The sequence below is a fragment of the Neoarius graeffei genome, chromosome 13 (assembly GCF_027579695.1).
Source record: "Neoarius graeffei isolate fNeoGra1 chromosome 13, fNeoGra1.pri, whole genome shotgun sequence".
In the NCBI taxonomy this organism is placed as follows: Eukaryota; Metazoa; Chordata; class Actinopteri; order Siluriformes; family Ariidae; genus Neoarius; species Neoarius graeffei.
The window spans coordinates 60350872-60372590 of NC_083581.1; the positions used below are offsets into that span (position 1 = coordinate 60350872).

General features: G+C 40.3%; 1 protein-coding gene across 7 annotated transcripts in view; it reads left to right on the top strand.

The window, feature by feature from the left end:
* The window catches only part of ubr4 (ubiquitin protein ligase E3 component n-recognin 4), a 154517-nt gene that overhangs the window by 121249 nt on the left and 11549 nt on the right, over nucleotides 1–21719 (top strand). For all 7 annotated transcript variants that reach the window (XM_060938226.1, XM_060938228.1, XM_060938229.1 and 4 more), the window contains 24 exons: nucleotides 54–247; nucleotides 341–580; nucleotides 1312–1450; nucleotides 2170–2295; nucleotides 2460–2588; nucleotides 5446–5789; nucleotides 5919–6009; nucleotides 9931–10015; nucleotides 10156–10283; nucleotides 10368–10497; nucleotides 10621–10778; nucleotides 10886–10995; nucleotides 14312–14453; nucleotides 14545–14626; nucleotides 14723–14896; nucleotides 14995–15116; nucleotides 15227–15424; nucleotides 16329–16409; nucleotides 16505–16592; nucleotides 16678–16805; nucleotides 17621–17728; nucleotides 17824–17943; nucleotides 19037–19227; nucleotides 19331–19504. In XM_060938226.1, coding sequence (XP_060794209.1) covers nucleotides 54–247; nucleotides 341–580; nucleotides 1312–1450; nucleotides 2170–2295; nucleotides 2460–2588; nucleotides 5446–5789; nucleotides 5919–6009; nucleotides 9931–10015; nucleotides 10156–10283; nucleotides 10368–10497; nucleotides 10621–10778; nucleotides 10886–10995; nucleotides 14312–14453; nucleotides 14545–14626; nucleotides 14723–14896; nucleotides 14995–15116; nucleotides 15227–15424; nucleotides 16329–16409; nucleotides 16505–16592; nucleotides 16678–16805; nucleotides 17621–17728; nucleotides 17824–17943; nucleotides 19037–19227; nucleotides 19331–19504 — 3482 coding nt within the window. The remainder of the gene's footprint in view (nucleotides 1–53; nucleotides 248–340; nucleotides 581–1311; nucleotides 1451–2169; nucleotides 2296–2459; nucleotides 2589–5445; nucleotides 5790–5918; nucleotides 6010–9930; nucleotides 10016–10155; nucleotides 10284–10367; nucleotides 10498–10620; nucleotides 10779–10885; nucleotides 10996–14311; nucleotides 14454–14544; nucleotides 14627–14722; nucleotides 14897–14994; nucleotides 15117–15226; nucleotides 15425–16328; nucleotides 16410–16504; nucleotides 16593–16677; nucleotides 16806–17620; nucleotides 17729–17823; nucleotides 17944–19036; nucleotides 19228–19330; nucleotides 19505–21719) is intronic.

The following is a 21719-nucleotide window of genomic DNA, read 5'->3' on the forward strand; positions in this document are numbered from 1 at the left end:
GTTGCTTATTCACTACTGACTGCTGGTTTTTTTTTGTTTGTTTGTTTTGACAGAACATCAAACTGTCCTCTATCAAAGTGGACACCCGTTATACAACCACACAGCAAGTGGTAAAGCTGATTGGCAGCCACACTATCAGTAAAGTAACTGTGAAAATTGGCGAACTCAAAAGAACAAAAATGGTGCGCACTATTAACCTGTACTACAACAACAGGACTGTTCAGGCCATTGTGGAGTTAAAGAACAAGTATGTATAGCTAATGACATTTTGTTTTTTTTCTGTAATCAAATAATGTGATTATCTTTTGTTAGTATAATTTCTCTTATAATTCCATTGTAGGCCTGCCCGCTGGCACAAGGCTAAGAGGGTGCAGTTGACCCCGGGACAGACAGAGGTGAAGATTGACTTGCCTCTCCCCATTGTGGCTTCCAACTTAATGATAGAGTTCTCAGACTTCTATGAGAACTACCAGGCATCTACAGAGACCCTGCAGTGCCCACGCTGCAGCGCATCTGTACCTGCCAACCCAGGAGTGTGTGGCAACTGTGGAGAAAATGTCTACCAGTGTCACAAGTGCAGGTAGAGATTGATCCTACATAAGCCAGCTTTTTACATCAATGAAAAGCTGCATGCTTTAACATGAGTATTATTATTATTATTATTATTATTATTATAATACCACCCCCACTTTGAAGGGAGGGGGTGGTATACTGGTTTACCTCTGTCCATCCATATCTCCATCCGTCCGAAACACCCTTTTCTCAGCAACCGCAAATTATATCCACTTGGTACCAAATTTCAGCTTGGGGGTTCTATACTGTGTATACCAGTTTCAGGTCTGTCGTGCATCAACTTCCTGTTTACCGACTGAATGTATTTATGAAACGTATAGCATGGATTTACAAAATTTTCATGACTCTTTTCTCAGCAAGTACAAATCACAACTGCTTGATATTTGGTACCGAGCTTCAGCTTGGGGTTCTATACCGTGTATACCGTTTTCAGGTCTGTCGCATATCAACTTCCTGTTTACCGATTTGAATGTATTTACGAAACGCACAGGGTGGATTTTGACAGTATTTCAAGACGCAAAATGCTCTTTCAAAATGACAGTTTACCAGGATGCTATTTTAAATCCCTGAGAACACCGCTGCTCTTTACTTACTTGTTTCAGGGTTAATTATTTGTTGAAGTCAATATTCATAATAAGTGTCCTGTTCCTTCGATAGCTTGCATTCTGATATAAACGAGAGTGGGGGGGATACCTAGGTGAGCAGTAGCTCACAGTTGATCTTGTTTTATTTTTATAGGTCAATTAATTATGATGAGAAGGACCCCTTCCTGTGCAATGCCTGTGGCTTCTGTAAATATGCTCGCTTTGATTTCATGCTCTATGCAAAGCCCTGTTGTGCTGTGGATCCCATTGAGAATGAGGAAGACAGAAAAAAGGTAACAAACTCCTCTTTGCACAAATATATACGAGTGATTCCACGCTTATGGGTACTGAAATGGGGACATGAACTTATTTTTAAAACTTCACCTAAAACCATTTCTTTTTTTACCATCAGGTCACAAAACATGTAATCTTTAATGAATGATATGTTAAAAGATAACTTTAATTTTCTGAGATGTAATAAAAACATATTTATATGCCAAAGTCAAGCCTATGAGTTCCAAAATGATGTCTGTTACATTACTTCTGTTACGATTGTCCATCTCGCGTCTGTTACAAATTAATTACAATCTAGCTATATACCATGTTAATCTTATTGAAAGAATGTGTATGTTTATTCTGCTACACATGTTTATTAATTATATTTGCTAAAACATCACCTTCCTATGTTTCAAAAAGTAATTCTACATTGTTAAAACTGAGAATATATATGTCCACAACACTTCTGTTACGTTCTGACTTTGGCATATAAATATGTTTTTATTACATCTCAGAAAATTAAAGTTATCTTTTAACATATCATTCATTAAAGATTACATGTTTTGTGACCTGATGGTAAAAAAAGAAATGGTTTTAGGTGAAGTTTTAAAAATAAGTTCATGTCCCCATTTCAGTACCCATAAGCGTGGAATCACTCGTATATGAAATGTATATATTTTTTTTAAAATGAAATAGAACAACAGTCAAGTTGCTTTTTTGCCTTTGAACTATACAGGCTGTAACCAACATCAACACTCTGCTCGACAAAGCTGACCGTGTGTATCACCAACTCATGGGCCATCGGCCTCAGCTGGAGAGTCTGCTGTCAAAGGTGAATGAGGCTGCTCCAGAGAAACCTCAGGTCAGTCAGCATGTCACCATCAGTACTCAACAAGCTCAAAGAATGTAACTTGTGTGCCTTTCTCCCATACCTAGCATGCTGCCATTATATGATGTATTATATTATTGTTGAAGCACTTGGGAAGTATTGTGCTTATGTTGTAACAATGGGTTGGTTTTTTTTAGGATGACACAGGTGCAGGAGCAGGCCTGGGTAGCTCTACAGCTAGCGTGAACAGATACATTCAGCAGCTGGCTCAGGAATACAGTGGGGATTGCAAAACATCATTTGATGAGCTCTCCAAGATCATACAGGTAGGAGAAATTCCAATCCCGCACATTAACTACTTCATCAAAATCACTACACTGCAAAGAATAAAAATCTTAGGAAGTTTATTTGTCTATTTTCAAGTCAAAACATCTAGCCACCCTTATTATAATTGCCCAACAAGCAAAACCTCATTTAGCTAGAAAGGCTAGTTTTTAGACAGTCCATCTTGAAAATCTTGTATAGACAAAATGTCTTGGAAAAAGTCTTATTTGGAGCACCTTTGAAAATAAAGCAAGTTTTTTTTTTTAAAAACAAGTAAGTACATTTTGGACATTTGTCAAATGTGGTTCATCTTGTTTCAAGAAACAAAAACAAAGTATGGATGAGTAGCATGCTATAGATGCACAATGGTGTAACATAGGGAAAAAATTTAAAAATTCAGGTTTTGATTTTATGTACTGAAATAACTATTAGGCACGATTTTTACAATATCTATATAAATTAGTTGTTTTTACCCATTTTAACCTTGAAATCAGCATTTTAATGATTACCCATAATGCATTGTTTATCGCGCTAAAACAAGAAAAAACGTCATAAGACAGTGGAAATACTACCTTTACTACCTTCACGTGGCGTCTTTCTCGATCACACGTGCCTAGAAGCGTACCTTCTAGAACATTCCTGGGTGGTCACGGACTGTCATGTAGCCTAGTTCGGTTGTGAAACTCGCTAGGATGGAGTACTTTCGCGAGTTTAGTGGCAAACTTTTGCACCGCAATTTCTCTATTCTCGAAATTTGTAACCTGAAACCCTACAAGAAATGTTTCATAATGTTTGGGATTTTGAAAAATGCTTCTAGCAAGTTTATTTCGCTGTATTTTTCCGTGAAACTTGGCATAAATCATCCTTAAGTGATGAGCGTGACATTATTTTGGTATGGGTCACGGAGTTAGTTGGAAGCGGGAGAAATAAGTTTCTCAACTACAGCGGCACTTCTCACCATAGATGGCTGGCGTGTTTCACAGCGTTTGGGATTTACTAAATCGACTAAATCTCTAGATCTACTGAAGCTACGAGGATATAAATCACCAGGATTCTAATTTACTGGGTGAGAAGTATTATATATTTTTTTGAAAGGTTTATTCGCGCTACAAGTCCATGAAAGTTGGAATTGTTCGTGAAGGGGTTAGTTAGATTTTGGTAGCGTGACGCGCACAACAAGCAAAAGAAAAAAGTTTTCTTCCGAATTTCCTTTCTTTAACAAAATTATTTTTTGATACTTTAAAAGACTGTGTGTTTATAATATTTAAACTATTTTTTATTATAGAGAACATTTGATCAAAACTTTCAAAACAGCATTCAAAGTGATTTTTCACGGGTGTAAATGTTACGCGTGACATCCATAATTACGTTAAATTTTAAGAACTAAAATCCTGTTTAAAAATTCTAGATTTGTGCTGTCATTCTGGGGTTTTGCTGAATAATACTTTAGGGAGTTCTCTTACAATGCTGAAAATTCAATGAGTTTTGGTGAAATTCTAGAAAAGTTATTTACATTTTAACGCACCTGATAGCGATTGTGCTCACACAGCGTGCTACTCATAATGCTTGTTTTGGGAATAAATGAACTTTACTGAAATCTTTGAATCTTTCATTACAATTCATACATTTCAAAACATATGTGAACAACACTGACAAGATTGAGCTCCTTCTAGATGCTATACATACTCTAGACCAGACAAGTGCCTGCAAAAAGTTTGAGTAAGTGGAGGGCGTTTTAGGGAGGTCTTTTTGGAATGCTGTGAGTTAAGTTGAGTGTTTTTTTTGGGGGGGGGGGGGTTGTGCCTGATCTTGTAAACCCCTCGTACACATGAATAGTCAGTGCCCCCAAAATGCACTGTTGCTTTGGCGTTGTGTAAGCACTGCAAGTCAAAATGCGTAGACTTTTTATTATTATGATTTTTTTTTTTTTTTGGTGCCTGAGGTCCTGGGGAAGTGGAATCTTAAGAGATGTTTTAATGTTTGAATGTTGAAATGGGAAAAAAAATAAACTTGTTGCAATGCTACACGTGTCGTCAACTTGATTCAAGATAGTCTCTGGTCTCCTATCTAGAATATTTTACTAATTACAGGTCACAAAAGGAGAATCTTTTAAGCTAGCAATGCTTAGTTGTAGAATTTAACAATCCTAATATTAGTATATTTATCTTAAATTCAGTTTTTACTGCTAAGACTTTGTCATGAATTTAAGTGAAATACCCTTAAAATGAAATAAATAAAAATGACTTGAATGGCTAAATGTAAGAAGTACGATCTTGTTATAAGAATTATTTTGATTTAATCAGATCTCGCATAATAAGTTCCCCAATCTTATTTTGGAATTATTTCATCTAAAAACAGGTTAGATTTTTCATCTTACTTTAAGAAATCTTACCAAGTCAGATTTGACTAGTTCCATTGGCAGATTTTTTTCACCTGATTCAAGCAAATATGCTTTGTTTTAATCTTTTATTTCTTATTTTTGAAAGGCCGTTTTTTCGCCTTTTTTATTTAAAAAAAAATATTCTCAGGTTTAAGGAATTTCATTAAACGTGATTAAATTGCGTGTGTAGACTGTTACAAAAATTGTCACTGCAGAAATGGGGAGGTTGAAGTAAAAAAGATGTATATCGCTTGAACATGTGACGGGTAGGTGCTTGAATAGGCAAAATGGAAATTCCTAATTTTTCCTGCTCACAGAATCTGGAAAAATGTACTTTTTATGAAAATCACATCAAGCATTTTTAGTATTCGATACAAGAAACGTGATTTGTCTTTTAAAATGGGTTTCAGAAAACTTGATGTGAAACGAGTAGAGAAGGTGATTGAGCTAATTTGTAATGTTTTATCCACCCCTTTCAGAAAGTGCTTGCATCTCGTAAAGAGCTGCTGGAGTATGACTTGCAGCAGCGAGAGGCAGTTACCAAATCCTCACGCAGTAGCACCCAACCCACCTTTACGGCCAGTCAGTACCGGGCCCTTTCAGTTCTTGGTTGTGGTCACACATCTTCCACAAAGTGCTATGGCTGCGCATCTGCAGTCACGGGTCACTGCATCACTCTGCTGCGTGCACTAGCCACCAACACTGCTATCAGACAGATTCTGGTGCTGCAGGGCCTCATCCGAGAGCTGTTTGAGTACAACCTTCGCCGTGGCACCAGTGCTATGAGAGAGGAAGTCCGTCAACTTATCTGCCTTCTTACAAGGTACAGTCATATGCACAAATGTGCGTTTTTTTTTTTTTTGACCTGTGAAAAGCAGTTAACATTTTGCTTGTTAGATGCTCAACCTTTTAAGAATTGAGGTAAATACTTTCTACTGATCATTTCATTTAGAGATCACCCTGAGGCCACTCAACAGATGAATGACCTCATCATTGCGAAGGTGTCGGCTGCTTTGAAGGGACACTGGGCAAACCCGGACCTGGTACGAACCTTGATTGTTGTATGGGTTCTTTGTAGCCTTCAGTAGGATTTCTAGTGTTTGCAGAGTGTACTAATTTTTTTTTTTAAATCATAGAGTTGGAAAAAAGAAAAAACACACACCTTTAGACTGATCACAGAATGTGACCATCTCACCCTGTTCATGTTTCCAGCTTTGAAAGTAATTATTTAAAAATTTAAAAAAAAAAATTTAAAAGTGTAATTGACTACCTGTTATCTGTAAGCAAGTCAGTTACGATTCTTAAGACTACATACTAAGCAAATCTGGAAAATTTGTGTGAAATTATTGTTTGTGATGGTTGTGTGACTCCAATGGCGTAGATTTATATAGGGATGGTAGGGACATATCACAGTCAATATTTGGGGAATACAAAACAGTCCCTACCAATATTTACCATTTTATTTTAATATAGTGAAAATCTACATTTATTAATGTAATATTTCAATATACTACGCAGTGGTAGCATTAATTTAAACGTTTTGTTTGAGTGGTTCCGAGATGTATTCGGAGCTATGACAACCCATGCCGCTATTTCATTGGCTGCAACAGAGCGATGGTCATCAGTGGTGCTGGTCAGGTAGCCTCACGCGAAAGCAAAGGTCCATGTGCTGTGGTGCTGAAAGCGGCAACGCATCTGGCTCGTAACGGCCCGAAACTCTATAAATTTGTCATTCTGAATTTGACCACTGTTCTACTTTATAAGCTTAAGAGACAACAATGCCGCCATTGCCACCAAAAAAGAAACGGGACATTAGAAGTTATTTCACCACCGCGACAGTAAGTATAGACCCTTTTCAGTCACGTGACCTTCGTAAACGCGACCGCCATTTTGGACATGTAGTGGACTTCGGCTCGAATCGGTTTGAATGCGAGGAAGGCGACAAACATAAAAGAAAAAGGAGCGAGATGCAGAAAACTGTATTTACTAGTTTACTGTAATTATGATCTGGCAGCTATTTACACCGGATCCAGTGTAAATAGCTGTCGGAGCCAACGTCCGAGCTTGCCGGCCGGCCGCGAGCTAGCGCGCTCCGCCCGGCCGCGAGCTAGCACGCTCCGGAACCTTGGACGTTGGCTCCGGCAGCTATTTACACTAGATCTGGTGTAAATAGCTGCCAGATCATAATTACAGTAAACTAGAATGGAATGTTAACAGCAACGTAATGCCTTTTCTGGCTAATTTTATTCGTCTTACCTCCAACAAAGTGGTCACTACACAAGCGTTGGTATGCCGCTATCCATCTTCTCCGTCGGTCAGCATCTACCGGGATCCGATAAAATGATAAACCTTGCCTTGTTTGTTGATGGTTACTACATCCAGGTGCACAACAATATAGTGGCATGATGGAAGTCTTGCTGAAAATAAACACTTTCTTTGCTGCCGTTCCTCAATGTTGGCTGTGGTAAACTACTGGTAGTACATGTCCAAAATGGCGGCCGCGTTTGTCGTGACGTCACGTGAAAAGGGTCCATAGTAGGGCTGTAACGATACACCCAACTCACGATTCGATTCGTATCGCGATTTTTGACCCACGATTCGATACACCCACGATTTTTTTAAAATGTATTTTTAAAGTAGTAAATTTGACTTATTAACATTTACTTACTTAGATTAACTATTTAATAACAAATAATTCAGACCACTGCAGAGAATGAGTAATATGTATGCAAAAATGAACAAATGTATATCCAAAGACTGTTCTATTTCTCAAAATAATACTGTTGAGCCGGAAGCTCTGTTTTTTTCGGTTCTGAAAGTCATTTTTCCAAATCGTGTAAATCCGTTAAGATTTTTTTGGGGGTGGTGGCTCTCTCACTGTCTCACTCTCATAGGGCCAATGATTTTCTGTGATCGCGGAAAACAGATGGAAATTACAGAATTTTTATGGTGAAACATTGCTCGCGTGTCAAAATGTAACTGCCGCAGAAGGCTTCCGCCCAAGCAGACATGCCTTCAGTGTTGCCAGATATTGCTAACGTTTTCCACCCCAAAATATGTTCAAAACCAGCCAAAAAGCACCTAAACCCGCCCAATCTGGCAACACTGCATGCCTTTCCGGTCAAGTGATTGTGATTGGCTTGTGGCACACCTAGCCAGCCAATGAGCTGCTTGTTTACAGATTCGCTCCCCGCGTCGCAACCAGAATGGCGACCGCTTAAAAGAAATGAATGCTCTGCCAGTGGTGAGTGTGGACGTTGCGTGACTCGCAGAAGATTGTCGCAGGTCGGCGAAAAAACGACTTACTAATAGATATAAAAAATAAAAGTAATTTAAGTAAGTTTAAAATGTAATTTAAATAAAAAGTAAAGTATTCATAAATTGAAGTTTGGAAGCGCCTCTGTTTTTGGGCTGAGGAGAAGTTTGAAAGGGTGTACCGCGATTCTGCCTTCTTGTATCGCAACACGGATCGTGGCTCTGCGTATCGCGATTTCGATACTCATATTTTTACAGCCCTAGTCCATAGTGCGCCCAGAAGTTTGATATTTAGCTGTGTCACACAACACAATTATTGCAGCGTTCAGTGAAGGCTTAGCTAAGTGTTATATTTCCTCCTCCCCTCCCGTGTCTTTTTGGAGTGCTAGTTTTAACTGTCTGTAGTAGCCAACAGAATAAAGCCCTGGCAGATATGAATACAAATGAATACAAACACATGCCAAAAGGCATGTGTTTGGTGTATTTAAATAACATTACAGACATATTCATACCCCTGTAAAAATCTGCAGGTTACACTGCATTTAGATGGGTGTAAAAGTTCTAAGCATTTATGTTTACATATTTAGTTTTGCCAGTTGATAAACACAGATGCACATAAGCATGCAACAAACACTGCAATAATACAGAGATTATTATTTATTTATTTTTATATAGTGCAAGATATTAGTTATTTGTTCTTTTCTGGATATTTTTCTCTTAAATGCACAATATCCCAATAATGTAGAGATTGCATCATTTAGCTACCTGAAGTGCAAGAAGTTATTTCTTTGTTCTTATCTGGATTTGTGTTTGCTGTATAATACAGAAGATCCCAATAATAGTTATTTATTTTGATCTTACCTGGAATGTTTATCTCTTAAAGTGCCATTCCACCATTGGATGTATTCTTTGGCATAAAATCCAATATATTTTATGACAACATGACTAGACAGAGAAATCTTTTAGCTTCAAAATGATATATCAAACATAATTTTTTGACAACGACAAGTATATTAATTTTGCGACCAAAGTCACCTACCCTTTTAATTTCCGCGCGGTAGTGAAACGTGATGTCATCGGCAGGTTCCCCTTCTTGTGTACGACGTGGCACAGATTATCAGCAATGGCGGATAGAACGCGATTTCCACTTGTCGATTGCTGTGCCGATATTCACCATCGACCGTCTCCTTTGGGCATCACTTGCTATTTTCCTTCGCTTCTTTTCCGAAGCTGACAATCGCGTTCTATCCGCCATTGCTGATAATCTGTGCCACGTCACACGTGACGTGGTACACAAGAAGGGGAACCTGCCGATGACATCACGTTTCACTACCGTGCGGAAATTAAAAGGGTAGGTGACTTTGGTCGCAAAATTAATGTACTTGTCGTTGTCAAAAAATTGTTTGATATATCATTTTGAAGCTAAAAGATTTCTCTGTCTAGTCATGTTGTCATAAAATATATTGTATTTTATGCCGAAAAAATACATCTAATGGTGGAATGGCACTTTAACTGCATAAGAGGACAAAATGCAAAATGTATGCTGAATTTGGAAAAGGAATAAGTAAAGTGTTCTTGAACTGTTCCACTGAGTATGAGTGTGGTTGTGTACACGTGATGTATGATCAAGTTATGGGGGGGGGAGTAAGTTGTGATGTCCCTACCAAAGCTTAGACCAAACCTACGCCCTTGTGTGACTCTTTCTCCAGGTCAGTAGTCTGCAGTACGAAATGCTGCTCCTCACTGACTCCATAGCGAAGGAAGGAGGTTGTTGGGAGTTGAGGCTACGTTGTGGTGAGTAGTCTCATTATTGCATCTGATCAGAATAGAATATCCATGTACTATTTACATATTTTAACGGATGGCTTTTTAGTTTCACACTAATAACCGATTCATTGATTAAGCACTAAAGCAGCCTGTTTTGCCGTCCTCAGCCCTGAGTCTGTTCCTAATGGCAGTCAATATAAAGACTCCGGTAGTGGTGGAGAATATTACTCTGATGTGCCTGAGAATCTTACAGAAACTCATAAAACCCCCTTCGCCCACTAGCAAGAAAAACAAGGTACTGTAGAGTGCTTAGGGAATTATTTCGATCCTATTTCTCTGTTGTGTATATTTATTCTCTCTTAATTTTTTTCTGTGTTAGGATGCTGCTGTTGAATCTCTGACTACAGTCAAACCATATTGCAATGAAATACATGCCCAGGCCCAGCTCTGGCTCAAGAAGGATCCCAAAGCTGCATATGATTCCTGGAAAAAGTGCCTTCCTGCTAGATGTGAGTGCCATTCATTTAGGCTGAAATGTATTAGTACCACTCAAAGGTTTTGGTGTGTTGTGCGTTTTTATGAGCTATAAGACTACAAAGCATTAAAATAAGACGTGTGCGTGTCCCTTTCAGGCCAAGAGACTGCCTCTAAGCCTTTAAATAAGGCAGAGATTAGGAGGCAGTACCTGATGGAAAAGTATGTGTGGAAATGGAAACAGTTCACGAGGTCGAGATCAGAGGGCCTGTTTCCTCGCCTGCTCAAACTGGGACACAACAATTGGCTAAGACAGGTAAAGCTTCTTTGAACCAATCTGTCCATCCTGCTGGTGCATTCAAACTGCAATTCAGTCACAAGTGCTTGGGAGACGCACTCTTATGGAATCAACTGTTTTCTCAGGTGCTCTTCACCCCGGCCACTCAGGCGGCAAGACAAGCTGCGTGTACCATTGTAGAGGCCCTGACAACTATTCCCAGCCGCAAACAACAGGTCCTGGACCTTCTCACAAGGTAGAGTGGGCGTTATCCATCCAGAGAGATTGTTTTTACAAGTCTTTCTCTTTTTTTTCCCCCCACCTGCATACTGTAGACTTGTACCTAATATTTCCTGCTGTAATCATGAAGTCTGTCCTTTGACCCAGGACTGTTGTTCACAGTAGAGCCCTGCACTCCCGCGGGAGTCCCGCGGGACTCGTGGGACCCGCCGCAAAGCAGTGCGGCGCGGGACAAATTTTGAAAGCTCATTGCGGGCACGGACGGGAGCGGGAGTGCACATATGCAGGCGCGGGTGGGAGCAGTGATAAGCTGCAGTCCCGCTAACTAAAAACGTGTTTTAAACAGGTTACACAGTGACGGTAGGCTTGACTCAATGCTATCCCAGAAATCCTTCCTGTAATATGCAAATTTGGCTGTCCAATCAGAGGCGGCCACATTTGCATATTACAGGAAGAATTTCTGGGATAGCATTGAGTCAAGCCTACCGTCACTGTGTAACCTGTCTCTCTGATTAGAGTTGTAGACTAACTCAAGCAGTAAATCACTTCACTCATGGTACAAAGCAAGCCCATTCACTTTTTTATGCTGATCAGAGAATTACAATGGTTTCTCATGTGACGACGACATGTGCGATTCGCGATTAAATATTTTAATCGCTTGACAACACTAATTATTATTATTAGAGACACTACATGCTGAATTCAGAAACAAGGTAAATAATAACAAATGTGAACGTGAGCTGTAGATATTTATGCTCAAATCCACTCAAAGTAGGGGGCGGGGCACCATCACGCTGTGTCAAGACAAGAACTTTCCTGAGAAATAATGCGAACGTCTGCATCATGCGGGATTTGCGGGCGGGAGCGGGACAAAATATGGCAGGCGGGAGCGGGACTGAAAATCAATTCTTTGTGGGCGGGAGTGGGACTGAAAAATCATAATTCTTTGCGGGCGGGAGTGGGACTGCACAATGCGGGTGCGGGCGGGAGCGGGACTGAAAAATCTGACCCGCGCAGACCTCTAGTTCACAGTATGATCATCCACATTCCTTCTCTCGTACACATCCTTTTGATATAATTAATGCTATTTTACTTGGTATACATAAAAAAGTGGATCAACTAACTAAACTTAACATGGACATTTATTTTTTGCTGGGTCCCTGGTCACGTGGGCCTGAGTGGTAATGAAAAGGCAGACAGTGCTGCTAAAGGAGCCCTGAATGAAGACATTTCTCAATGCCAAATCCCTGTCTCTGACATTAAACCTGTGCTCTGTTCTTACATAAATGATATATGGCAAGCCGAATGGGATAAATGTGCTGGAAATAAGCTGCATGACATATGTAATACAGTGAAACAAGTGATAACCCAGTCATTTTCATGCAGACATGATCAAGTTGTGTATACAAGGTGTAGAATTGGACATTCTAGACTCACCCATGGTTTTTTATTAACTGGAGAACCTCCCCTTTGTGATCTTTGTGGTAGTCTCTTATCTATTAAGCATATTTTATCTTGCTCTGCCCTTAGAGTAAAAAGACAAATTTTTTAAAGAAGACACTATATTTGATTTTTTTTTAAAGATTTTTTGGGGGGCTTTTTTCACCTTTATTGGATAGGACAGTGTAGAGACAGGAAATGAGCTGGAGGGAGAGACGGGGAGGGATCGGGAAATGACCTTGGGTCGGAATCGAACCCGGGTCCCCGGACTTATGGTATGGCACCTTAGTCGACTGAGCCATGGTGCCCCCTATATTTGATATTTTTAATAAGGTCTCACCTTTAAAGGTTTTAAACTTTTTTTTAAAGTGTATTGATGTGAACAAACTTATTTAATGTATTTATTTATTTGATTGTTGGTTTTGAATATGTTAAGTTAAATTTATTACCTGTATTTGCCATGAAATAGCCACAGCTGCTTAACTGGCAATAAACGAAAACAAACAACTTGGTATACAGATAATAGAAAGTATAAGACTACGTTCAGACTGCACCCTGAAATGACCCATATCCGATTTTTTTGCCCATATGTGACCTGTATCCGATTTGTTATTGACAATCTGAACGACACAGATCCGATTTTTTCACATGCGACCCAGGCTGCTTGGATATGTGGTCCTAAATCCGATGCATATCCGATATTTTCACATGCGACTGCAGTCTGACCGGACAGGTCGCATTCATGCGACCTACACGTCATCAACAAGAGACAAACGTCACTATTCTGCGTTGGCTAATCCCGCCTCTTTGGTGGAAGACAACATTTGTACAGTTTTCAGAATTTAAATAGACTTTTATAGAATTGATCAAGCTAATGGTGGATTTGGTAGGGACCTGGATGTTTATCTGTTAGCCTGATTAAATAAAACAGTTCTATAACTGATTTATAACTTAAACCATCCTGTATTACAAGATTATAAGATTGTTCTGGAAATTTCCAGTAATTTGACACCTTCGGTCTCATTAGTCTGCTGTTAATCAGATTATTGTGCGAGTTCCGCCGCCGCCGCCACAAAAACCACATCACCAGGTCTCGCCTCATCTCCATAGCAAACTGCACTGGTGTTTCTGCACCTTGAGCCAGCGCTGAGAGAAGTTGCAGAATTCAGCTGGCTATAAACAATCTAAATAAATATTTATAAAAATGTAGAAAAAGTTTATTAATATGACGAAATAAATATGTGCAAATTATTAAGCCTGAATTAAGAGTTTGGTAATACAGCAGCCGTATCCCAAATGACTGCCTACTGAAGCTCGAGTGCACTATGTAGAGTTTAAAAATCCATTACTTCCTAGTAACATGTAGTGCACTTATATAGAAATTAGAGAGACATTTAGGAGTCAACCCTCGTTACCAGGCTACACGTTTTCATTTCAGTTCAGAAACAAAAACACACGAGACCTCACACTTTAACACTAACCAGATAATTAAACAAACAAAAAGAAATCATTAAACATGAAGTGCGCGCTTTTTTTTTTTGTTGTTGTTTACGTATTACGTAGATGTGCTTATTACATGTCAATTTGCGCATGCGGGACACTTTTGGGTCGTTTTCCGTTCATATTGGAGATCGCATACAAGTCTCATATAATTGGTAATGTGAACAGCCTAACAAAAAAATCGGATTTCACAACAAATCGGATATGGGTCGTTTCAGGTTGCAGTCTGAAAGTAGTGTAATTCCACTATCCAGTGACACCCTGAACAAGATGGGTTCCCTTTTGAGTCTGGGACCTGACGTTCGTCACCTCTGGCTTGCTAAATGGGGATCTAAATCTGCAATCAGATTTATCGTATATTTATGTAACTTACTGGAACTTCTGTCCTTTAGTTACCTGGATGAGCTAAGTGTTGCAGGAGAATGTGCTGCTGAGTACCTGGCTCTGTACCAGAAGCTCATTAAACCTGCTCACTGGAAGGTGTATCTGGCAGCCCGTGGCGTTCTCCCTTACATCGGCAACCTCATCACCAAGGTAACGGCAGCTAAAGCTTTGCTTACCAGTACATTGTCTCGACCCATTATTTTCTTAAGTCGTATCTTTTTTTTTTTCCTCCATTCTTCAGGAAATTGCCCATCTCCTAGCCTTAGAAGAAGCAACACTGAGCACAGACCTACAGCAAGGATATGCACTCAAGAGTCTCACTGGTAAGGAAGACAATTTTAGACTACTTTGGTATTACTTCTAGAATATCTAGGAATGCGTTTAATTAACTCATCCTATATTTGTAACTGTCTACCAAGGCCTGTTGTCGTCCTTCGTGGAAGTGGAGTCTATTAAACGGCACTTTAAAAGCCGGCTAGTGGGCACCGTGCTGAATGGATATCTCTGTCTGAGGAAGCTAGTGGTTCAGAGAACTAAACTGATTGATGAAACTCAGGACATGCTGTTGGAGATGCTGGAGGACATGACCACAGGTACTTGTCCATAACATTTGGCTCAGTCTTTCAGCTTACTGGATTGTAAAATTACTGGATTTTATGGCTGCATGCTAACACTTGCATTATATTTGCAGGGACAGAGTCTGAAACAAAGGCTTTCATGGCAGTGTGCATTGAGACAGCGAAACGATACAACCTCGATGATTACCGCACTCCTGTCTTCATTTTTGAGAGGCTTTGTAGCATTATTTATCCTGTGAGTGGCTCCTCTGTCTCTTCTTGTGAGACAGTCTGATGTGTGGACATTCCCTTTTCATCAAAGAGCCCTGCTAATGCTGCTTTCCTCTCTCTCTGTGTCTCTCTCAGGAGGAGAATGAGGTGACGGAGTTCTTTGTGACTCTGGAGAAGGATCCTCAGCAGGAGGACTTTCTGCAGGGCCGCATGCCAGGAAACCCCTACAGTAGTAATGAGCCTGGCATCGGTCCACTCATGAGGGACATCAAGAACAAGATCTGTCAAGACTGTGATCTCGTGGCGCTATTAGAGGATGACAGCGGCATGGAGGTAGCTAATAGAGCCCTGCACTCCCGCGGGAGTCCCGCGGGACCCGACGCAAAGCAGTGCGGCACGGGACAAATTTTGAAAGCTCGTTGCGGGCGGGAGGGGGAGTGCACAATGCGGGAGCGGGCGGGAAAGGTGATAAGCTGCAGTCCCGCTAACTAAAAACGTGTTTAAAATAAAATTTATAAATTATTAATTTATGTCTATATAATTTGTGCTGGATATTTTATTTGGCATTAATAAAAAACATTTTAAGATGCCTAAATTTGCGGATGTGGTCTAATCTCGCGTACGTTTCCGATTCCTTTCCGCTCTTCCGTGTTTGAGATCTCCGATCATGGCAGAAGAGCAGAGCTCCTCTAGTGAAGCTCACAGTGGTTCAGAAGTAAGTGCTGCTTTAAAAAGAGGTACATTTACCGTTAAAAAGTCAAGAGTCCTGAAATCCTGAACGTGAGCTGTAGATATTTATTCTCAAATCCACTCAAAGTAGGGGGCGGAGCACCATCACGCTGTGTCTTTAAATTATATTCATTTCTTATAGGCCTACTTGTATTTCCTAGAATGTAAATGTGAGGAGTGATATATAAGCTATGTGCAATGTACAATATTCTTAATATCCACTGTAGATTTTGGTAGGTGTGTTGGGTATCTCTGTAAAGCCTCAGCTGCGCATGCCGCCTGGCAGCGCACACCCTCACTACGTCTGCATCATGCGGGATTTGCGGGCGGGAGCGGGACTGAAAATCATAATTCTTTGCGGGAGCGGGACTGCACAATGCGGGAGCGGGACTGAAAATTCTGCCCCGCGCAGACCTCCTAGTAGCTAATGTAGACAAGGTTGTTTTTCTGTTGTCCTCAAGACAATGGCATACCCTTTTTTAATTTTTTGAATGCTTTGTCTGTTTAGCTTCTTGTAAACAACAAGATCATCAGCTTAGACCTGTCTGTGGCTGAGGTGTACAAGAAGGTCTGGTGCCCAACCAATGAGGTAAGGTCAAAACACTGTTTTCTCCCTTTTTTTTTTTTTAAATTTCTTTGGCTTTGGGAAAAAAAATAACTCTTAATATTGTACCTATTTCCAAGGGTGAACCAATGAGAATAATTTACCGCATGAGGGGCCTTCTGGGTGATGCCACAGAGGAATTTATTGAGTCCTTGGACTCTACCACAGGTACGTGAACATCAGTAGCTGCCATAAGAAGACCTTCCATACGCTTCATGTTTTCAGACTGATTCTTTAATTCCTCCAATTGCAGATGAGGAAGAGGACGATGAGGAGGTGTATAAAATGGCAGGGGTTATGGCACAGTGTGGAGGATTGGAGTGCATGCTCAACAGACTGTCTGGAATCAAGGACTTCAAACAGGGCAGGCATCTACTCACAGTAAGTAAAAATGTGTGTGTATGTGTGTGTTGCCCTCACTTTCATTAAATCTGATGCATTTTTGTTTGGGTGTTCCTTTTCACCAATAAAGACATCCTGTAAAAATTTTTGACCATATTCAAAAGTCTAATGGCGGCACCATGAGGTTCATTTTTTTTTTTGCCAAAAAACGCTTATTTTATGTTTTCGCGTAAGGTTTGAATCACAATGTTGGACTCCATTTATTGATTTCTTGTGACCCAGAGATCATGTTAAGAATCTTTGCAAGGGCTTGAGAAGCATTAATGTGATTCATAATACATTTGTATTGTTTAAAAGTAGTTGAACAATGATTCAATGAACAGCTAAAACTCAAACTGTGCTTGATAATATATTTAGAATATGGACTAAAAATGTGTATCTAAGATATTTGGTATACTCTATAAGGTGCCATAATGTTTCATGAAAAGTGATGGAAATTTTGTCATAAAATTCATAAAATGGCAGCTTTTTCCATAACTTTGAGCTCCTGGTGCCACCATTAAACTTTTGAATTTTGTCAAAAATATTTCACCCAGTGTGTTTTCTTACCAAAAGGAACATAAAAACAAAAATGCATCATGATCGGAGGAACTTTTCATTTTTAGGGGGCAACTGATGCACCCTTATTTATTTATTTATTTATTTATTTATTTATTTTTTATCCTCTGTATGTAGTTTATACCACTTTCTAGAAAAAAAAATACTGAATGTTTGATATAAATGCCAGTGTGTAAACATTTGCACATTTTAAAGTCAAGTTTTAGAATCTCCTAACTTTGCTCTCAATGCTTTAGGTCCTGTTGAAGCTGTTTAGTTACTGTGTGAAAGTAAAAATCAACAGACAGCAGCTGGTTAAACCAGAAATGAACACACTTAATGTTATGCTGGGCACATTGAACCTGGTAGGTAATACAAATTCTGCTAGCTTGAGCTCTTGAGATTAGAATAAATGTGTACACAAATTTAAACTCCACCATTTTGAATTTTGTTTGTTCAGGCATTGGTAGCTGAGCAGGAGAGTAAGGACAGTGGAGGGGCATCTATAGCAGAGCAGGTCCTCAGCATCATGGAGATCATTCTGGACGAGGCCAATGCTGAGACTCTGTCTGAGGACAAAGTAAGCCATAATTATATCAGTTCCATACATATATATTAAGCCTAGGTCACAACCGGACGTACGATTTTTGGCATTTCCCAAATCTCTGCGTTTTTTTTTTTGTTTTTTTTTTGTTTTTTTTTTGTTCGTGGAGAAAGACGCACGTTGGCCGTAAGTTTGTCTTGCAACCTGAAAAAAAACGTAAGCGCCCGTAGAGTTTGTTTGACATGACAAAGAACCTCTGCGGCCGGTCTACGGCTCGAAAATCAGCACGTCACACACGCGCCCTCCATGCATTTCACGCGCACCCCCCGTGCGTTTCTTGCGTTTTTTGCACGTAGACCTACCGGTAGCCTGGCTAATGCGACTTCAAAGCTCTCCGAGCATTTGGTCTGGCCAAGCTATTAAGCCAAACCGTTTCCCAGAGCCTGTGGTTGACCCGCCTCCCTGAAATGCCTCATTTTGCTACTGGTCGAAGCCAGAAAAGGCTGTGACGAAGCTTAAACCAATCACATCACTCTTTCCTCTGATGTATGTGACGCGACAGGGCTAACTGGTAGATTAAACTCTTACCGAAGCCGGTCGGGAGCAAGGCGAAAACATCCTTCCTTTCAATAAATACCTCCAGGGCTGCTCTTTGCTCCGTTTTCGATGAGAACTTCCCGTTGAATGCTTTCAATACAGCATCTACCGCTATGTCAAAGGCTTGCCGCTGCTCCATGTTCGTGATGTGAATGAAGCGCTTCCGGCATAGATTCTGTAAACAATCTATGGCTTCCGGTCGCAGTTCTACGTCGTCACTGCCTTGAACACGCCTCTACCCAGGGCTGTTGGAGATGCTCAAAGTTGATTGGTTCCCGATTTTTCGGGAGCTTGGAAATGCTGTAGATAGCCTGCCTGGTCAAACTAAGCTCGGAACAGGCCCTCGTGTTGCGTCACGCTTAGGATGGGTGGGCCCAGGCTAACGTAGACCGGCTGTAGGAGCACGTACGTCCGGTTGTGACCGAGGCATTAGGTTGGTGATCATTCCCAATCTGTTGGGGTTTGGGGTTTTAATATATAAAACTTATATATTTACTTATGTACTCCAATTGTGCTCTTATTTGTGTTGTAGAGTAATCTGCTCTTGACGGGTGATAAGGACCAGCTGGTGATGCTGCTGGATCAGATCAACACTACTTTTGTACGCTCCAACCCTAGTGTTCTACAGGGCCTCCTCCGCATCATTCCCTACCTCTCCTTTGGAGAACTGGAGAAAATGCACATCTTGGTGGAGCGCTTCAAGCCTTGCTGCAGTTTTGACAAGTACAGCAATAAATTGTCTAATATTTTACTTGTCATGTACTAAAGCAAGTTCAGTTTATGAAGGTAAAAAGGTTTGAAAAATCAATACTTTTTTTTTCAATAGGTATGATGAGGAGCATAATGCAGACGATAAGGTCTTCCTAGACTGTTTCTGTAAAATTGCAGCAGGGATCAAAAACAACAGCAATGGCCATCAGCTAAAAGATCTAATCCTCCAGAAGGGCATCACCCAAAGTGCTTTGGACTACATGAAGAAACATATCCCCGGTGCCAAAAAGTAGGACCATTTTTACGTCACTTCTCAAGGCTTGTTTTTAACTTTTTGACCCATAACACAGGTGCCAGAAGATTTTCAAATTTAACCCACTGGGGTCGAGAGCTTTGCCGGTGAAGCTCGGCAGATTTCGAATGAGTAGGTCCTGTATAACTATCTTTGCGCGTTTTTATCATACGAGCATGATAAACATATTGACAAACTTTACACTTTCCTATGTGTCCACTGCCAAATAATATATTTTTAAATTACCTAAATTAGGTGGAACATAAAACTTGTCGCCTTACTCAGTCACACCGCTGTTGGAGCACTGAGCGCGCACTTGCACGTTTCATCAGGCTATTCACATGGCAACGGCATGATGATCACTTTCACTCTTTCAGTTTCCATTGGTTTCTCTTTCATAGTGGAACGCCCGCTTGTAAACAGCATAAAATCTGTCAGCCATAGTTTAAGCTTATTTAGAGGTAAAACTTGTTGCGAGATGGCACGCGGGTTTTATTTGCTTCGGATGATTCAGGACAGCAATTCAATCTTGAGAACTGGGACACTGATGATGAGCAGTGCCTTTTTTTTTTTTCTTCGACTCAATCCCGCTGAAGATGAACTTGAAGTGTAAATATTTCTTATGAGCATGTCGGTTGATATGCATGCGGTGTAGTGCATACATGGGAAAGTGACTGAGCAGTTTTTCCAGAATTAAAAGTATTTTCCTCAAAAATAGTTAATTTTGCTCTGTTTTTTGAGTTTGAAGAGTAAAATTTGGAATGGAAGCAAAATTAGAGTAATTGTGTAACAGAGTTGGTTGTAGCTCTGAATTGAGTAAAATAGTCTAAGAGTTAATTTCAAGATACTGAATAGAGTCAAAAGGGGTGTTCACACAGCACATATTTGCATCAATGCTGCACCGATGTATTTTGTTGTGATGTATCTTACGCCGGTGTAAATTTTGTGGAGAGAAGCGTGTTAGTACCGGTGCAGCCCCACTTGCGTTCACACGGCAGTTCTTGCAACCGTGCTATACGATAGTAATAATGCGGAAATAAAGTATGTGCATGCGTGAAAATGTACTTCCTTTTCCTGGTTGTCATGGCATCACCAAGCGCCGGGAAAACAACGTGGATGAAGACACCAGTGTTGCCAGATACTGCTGACGTTTTCCAGCCCAAAATATGTTCAAATCCGCCAAAATGCACTTAAAACCGCTCAATCTGGCAACACTGGAAGACACGCAGTTCTGTTGTTGATATTCGCCATTTTGGAAGTGTAAAATACCAGGATGCAAATTATGCAATGCCCGTATGTAATCAACTCTCCTCACGCATAGTGAGTCTACCCCTGTAGCGTTCAGACGTCCCATTTTATATCGGTGCTGCCCCGCCCCGCAAACGAGCATTTACTCCGCAAACGAGCATTTAAATTTCTTAAACCACCTCCCGAGCAGGTTTAGATTTGCACCGGTTTAAGCAGCTTTCAGGGGCTACACCGGTATAACTTTGTACCGTGTGAACGCTCTACCGGGGCAGCCCCGGTGCTACACCGGAGTAAAAGTTGCCGTGTGAACACCCCTAAATACCAGGTAAATGAAGTTGCTGTAAAAAGCAGTTTTAGAAGTGTGTTGGAATGTGTGAGAAAACATACCTTACCCATTGTGATGAACTGTTTCGATCACGTGACCTGATGGGATTAAGAGTTGGCAGTGGGAGGGGTTTTCACTCTTCTCATTGAATGGAATGGAATTTTTTACTCTCCTCATTGAATACCCCTCCCACTGCCAACCCTTTATCCCAAAACAATGAGAGAGACAAATTTTTTGATGGCCGGTTAATTGTCCAAATCAATGGATCAGATTTAAGTTTTTGTGCTTGATACGTTCCTAAGACTGAATGGAATCACCTCAAGTGATCAAAATGGTCTGTCACAATGGGTAAGGTCATGTTTTTTTCACATGTTCCAACACTGTTCTAAAACTGCTTTTTACAATATCCTTTTTTTTTTTTTTTTTTTTTAAATAAAGTACAATCATGACATACATATGACACAGATATTATTGTAGCTGAACTTGTGCTGAATACAAAAAAAGTCATGACTTTTTTTGAAAATACGGCTAAAATTTGTTGAAATTGACAAAATTGCAGTAAACCACAATCTTTCGAGTGCCAGAAAATACCCTTAGACCCCAGATGGTTAAGTTGCAAGTTTTTCCAGTTGACTCATT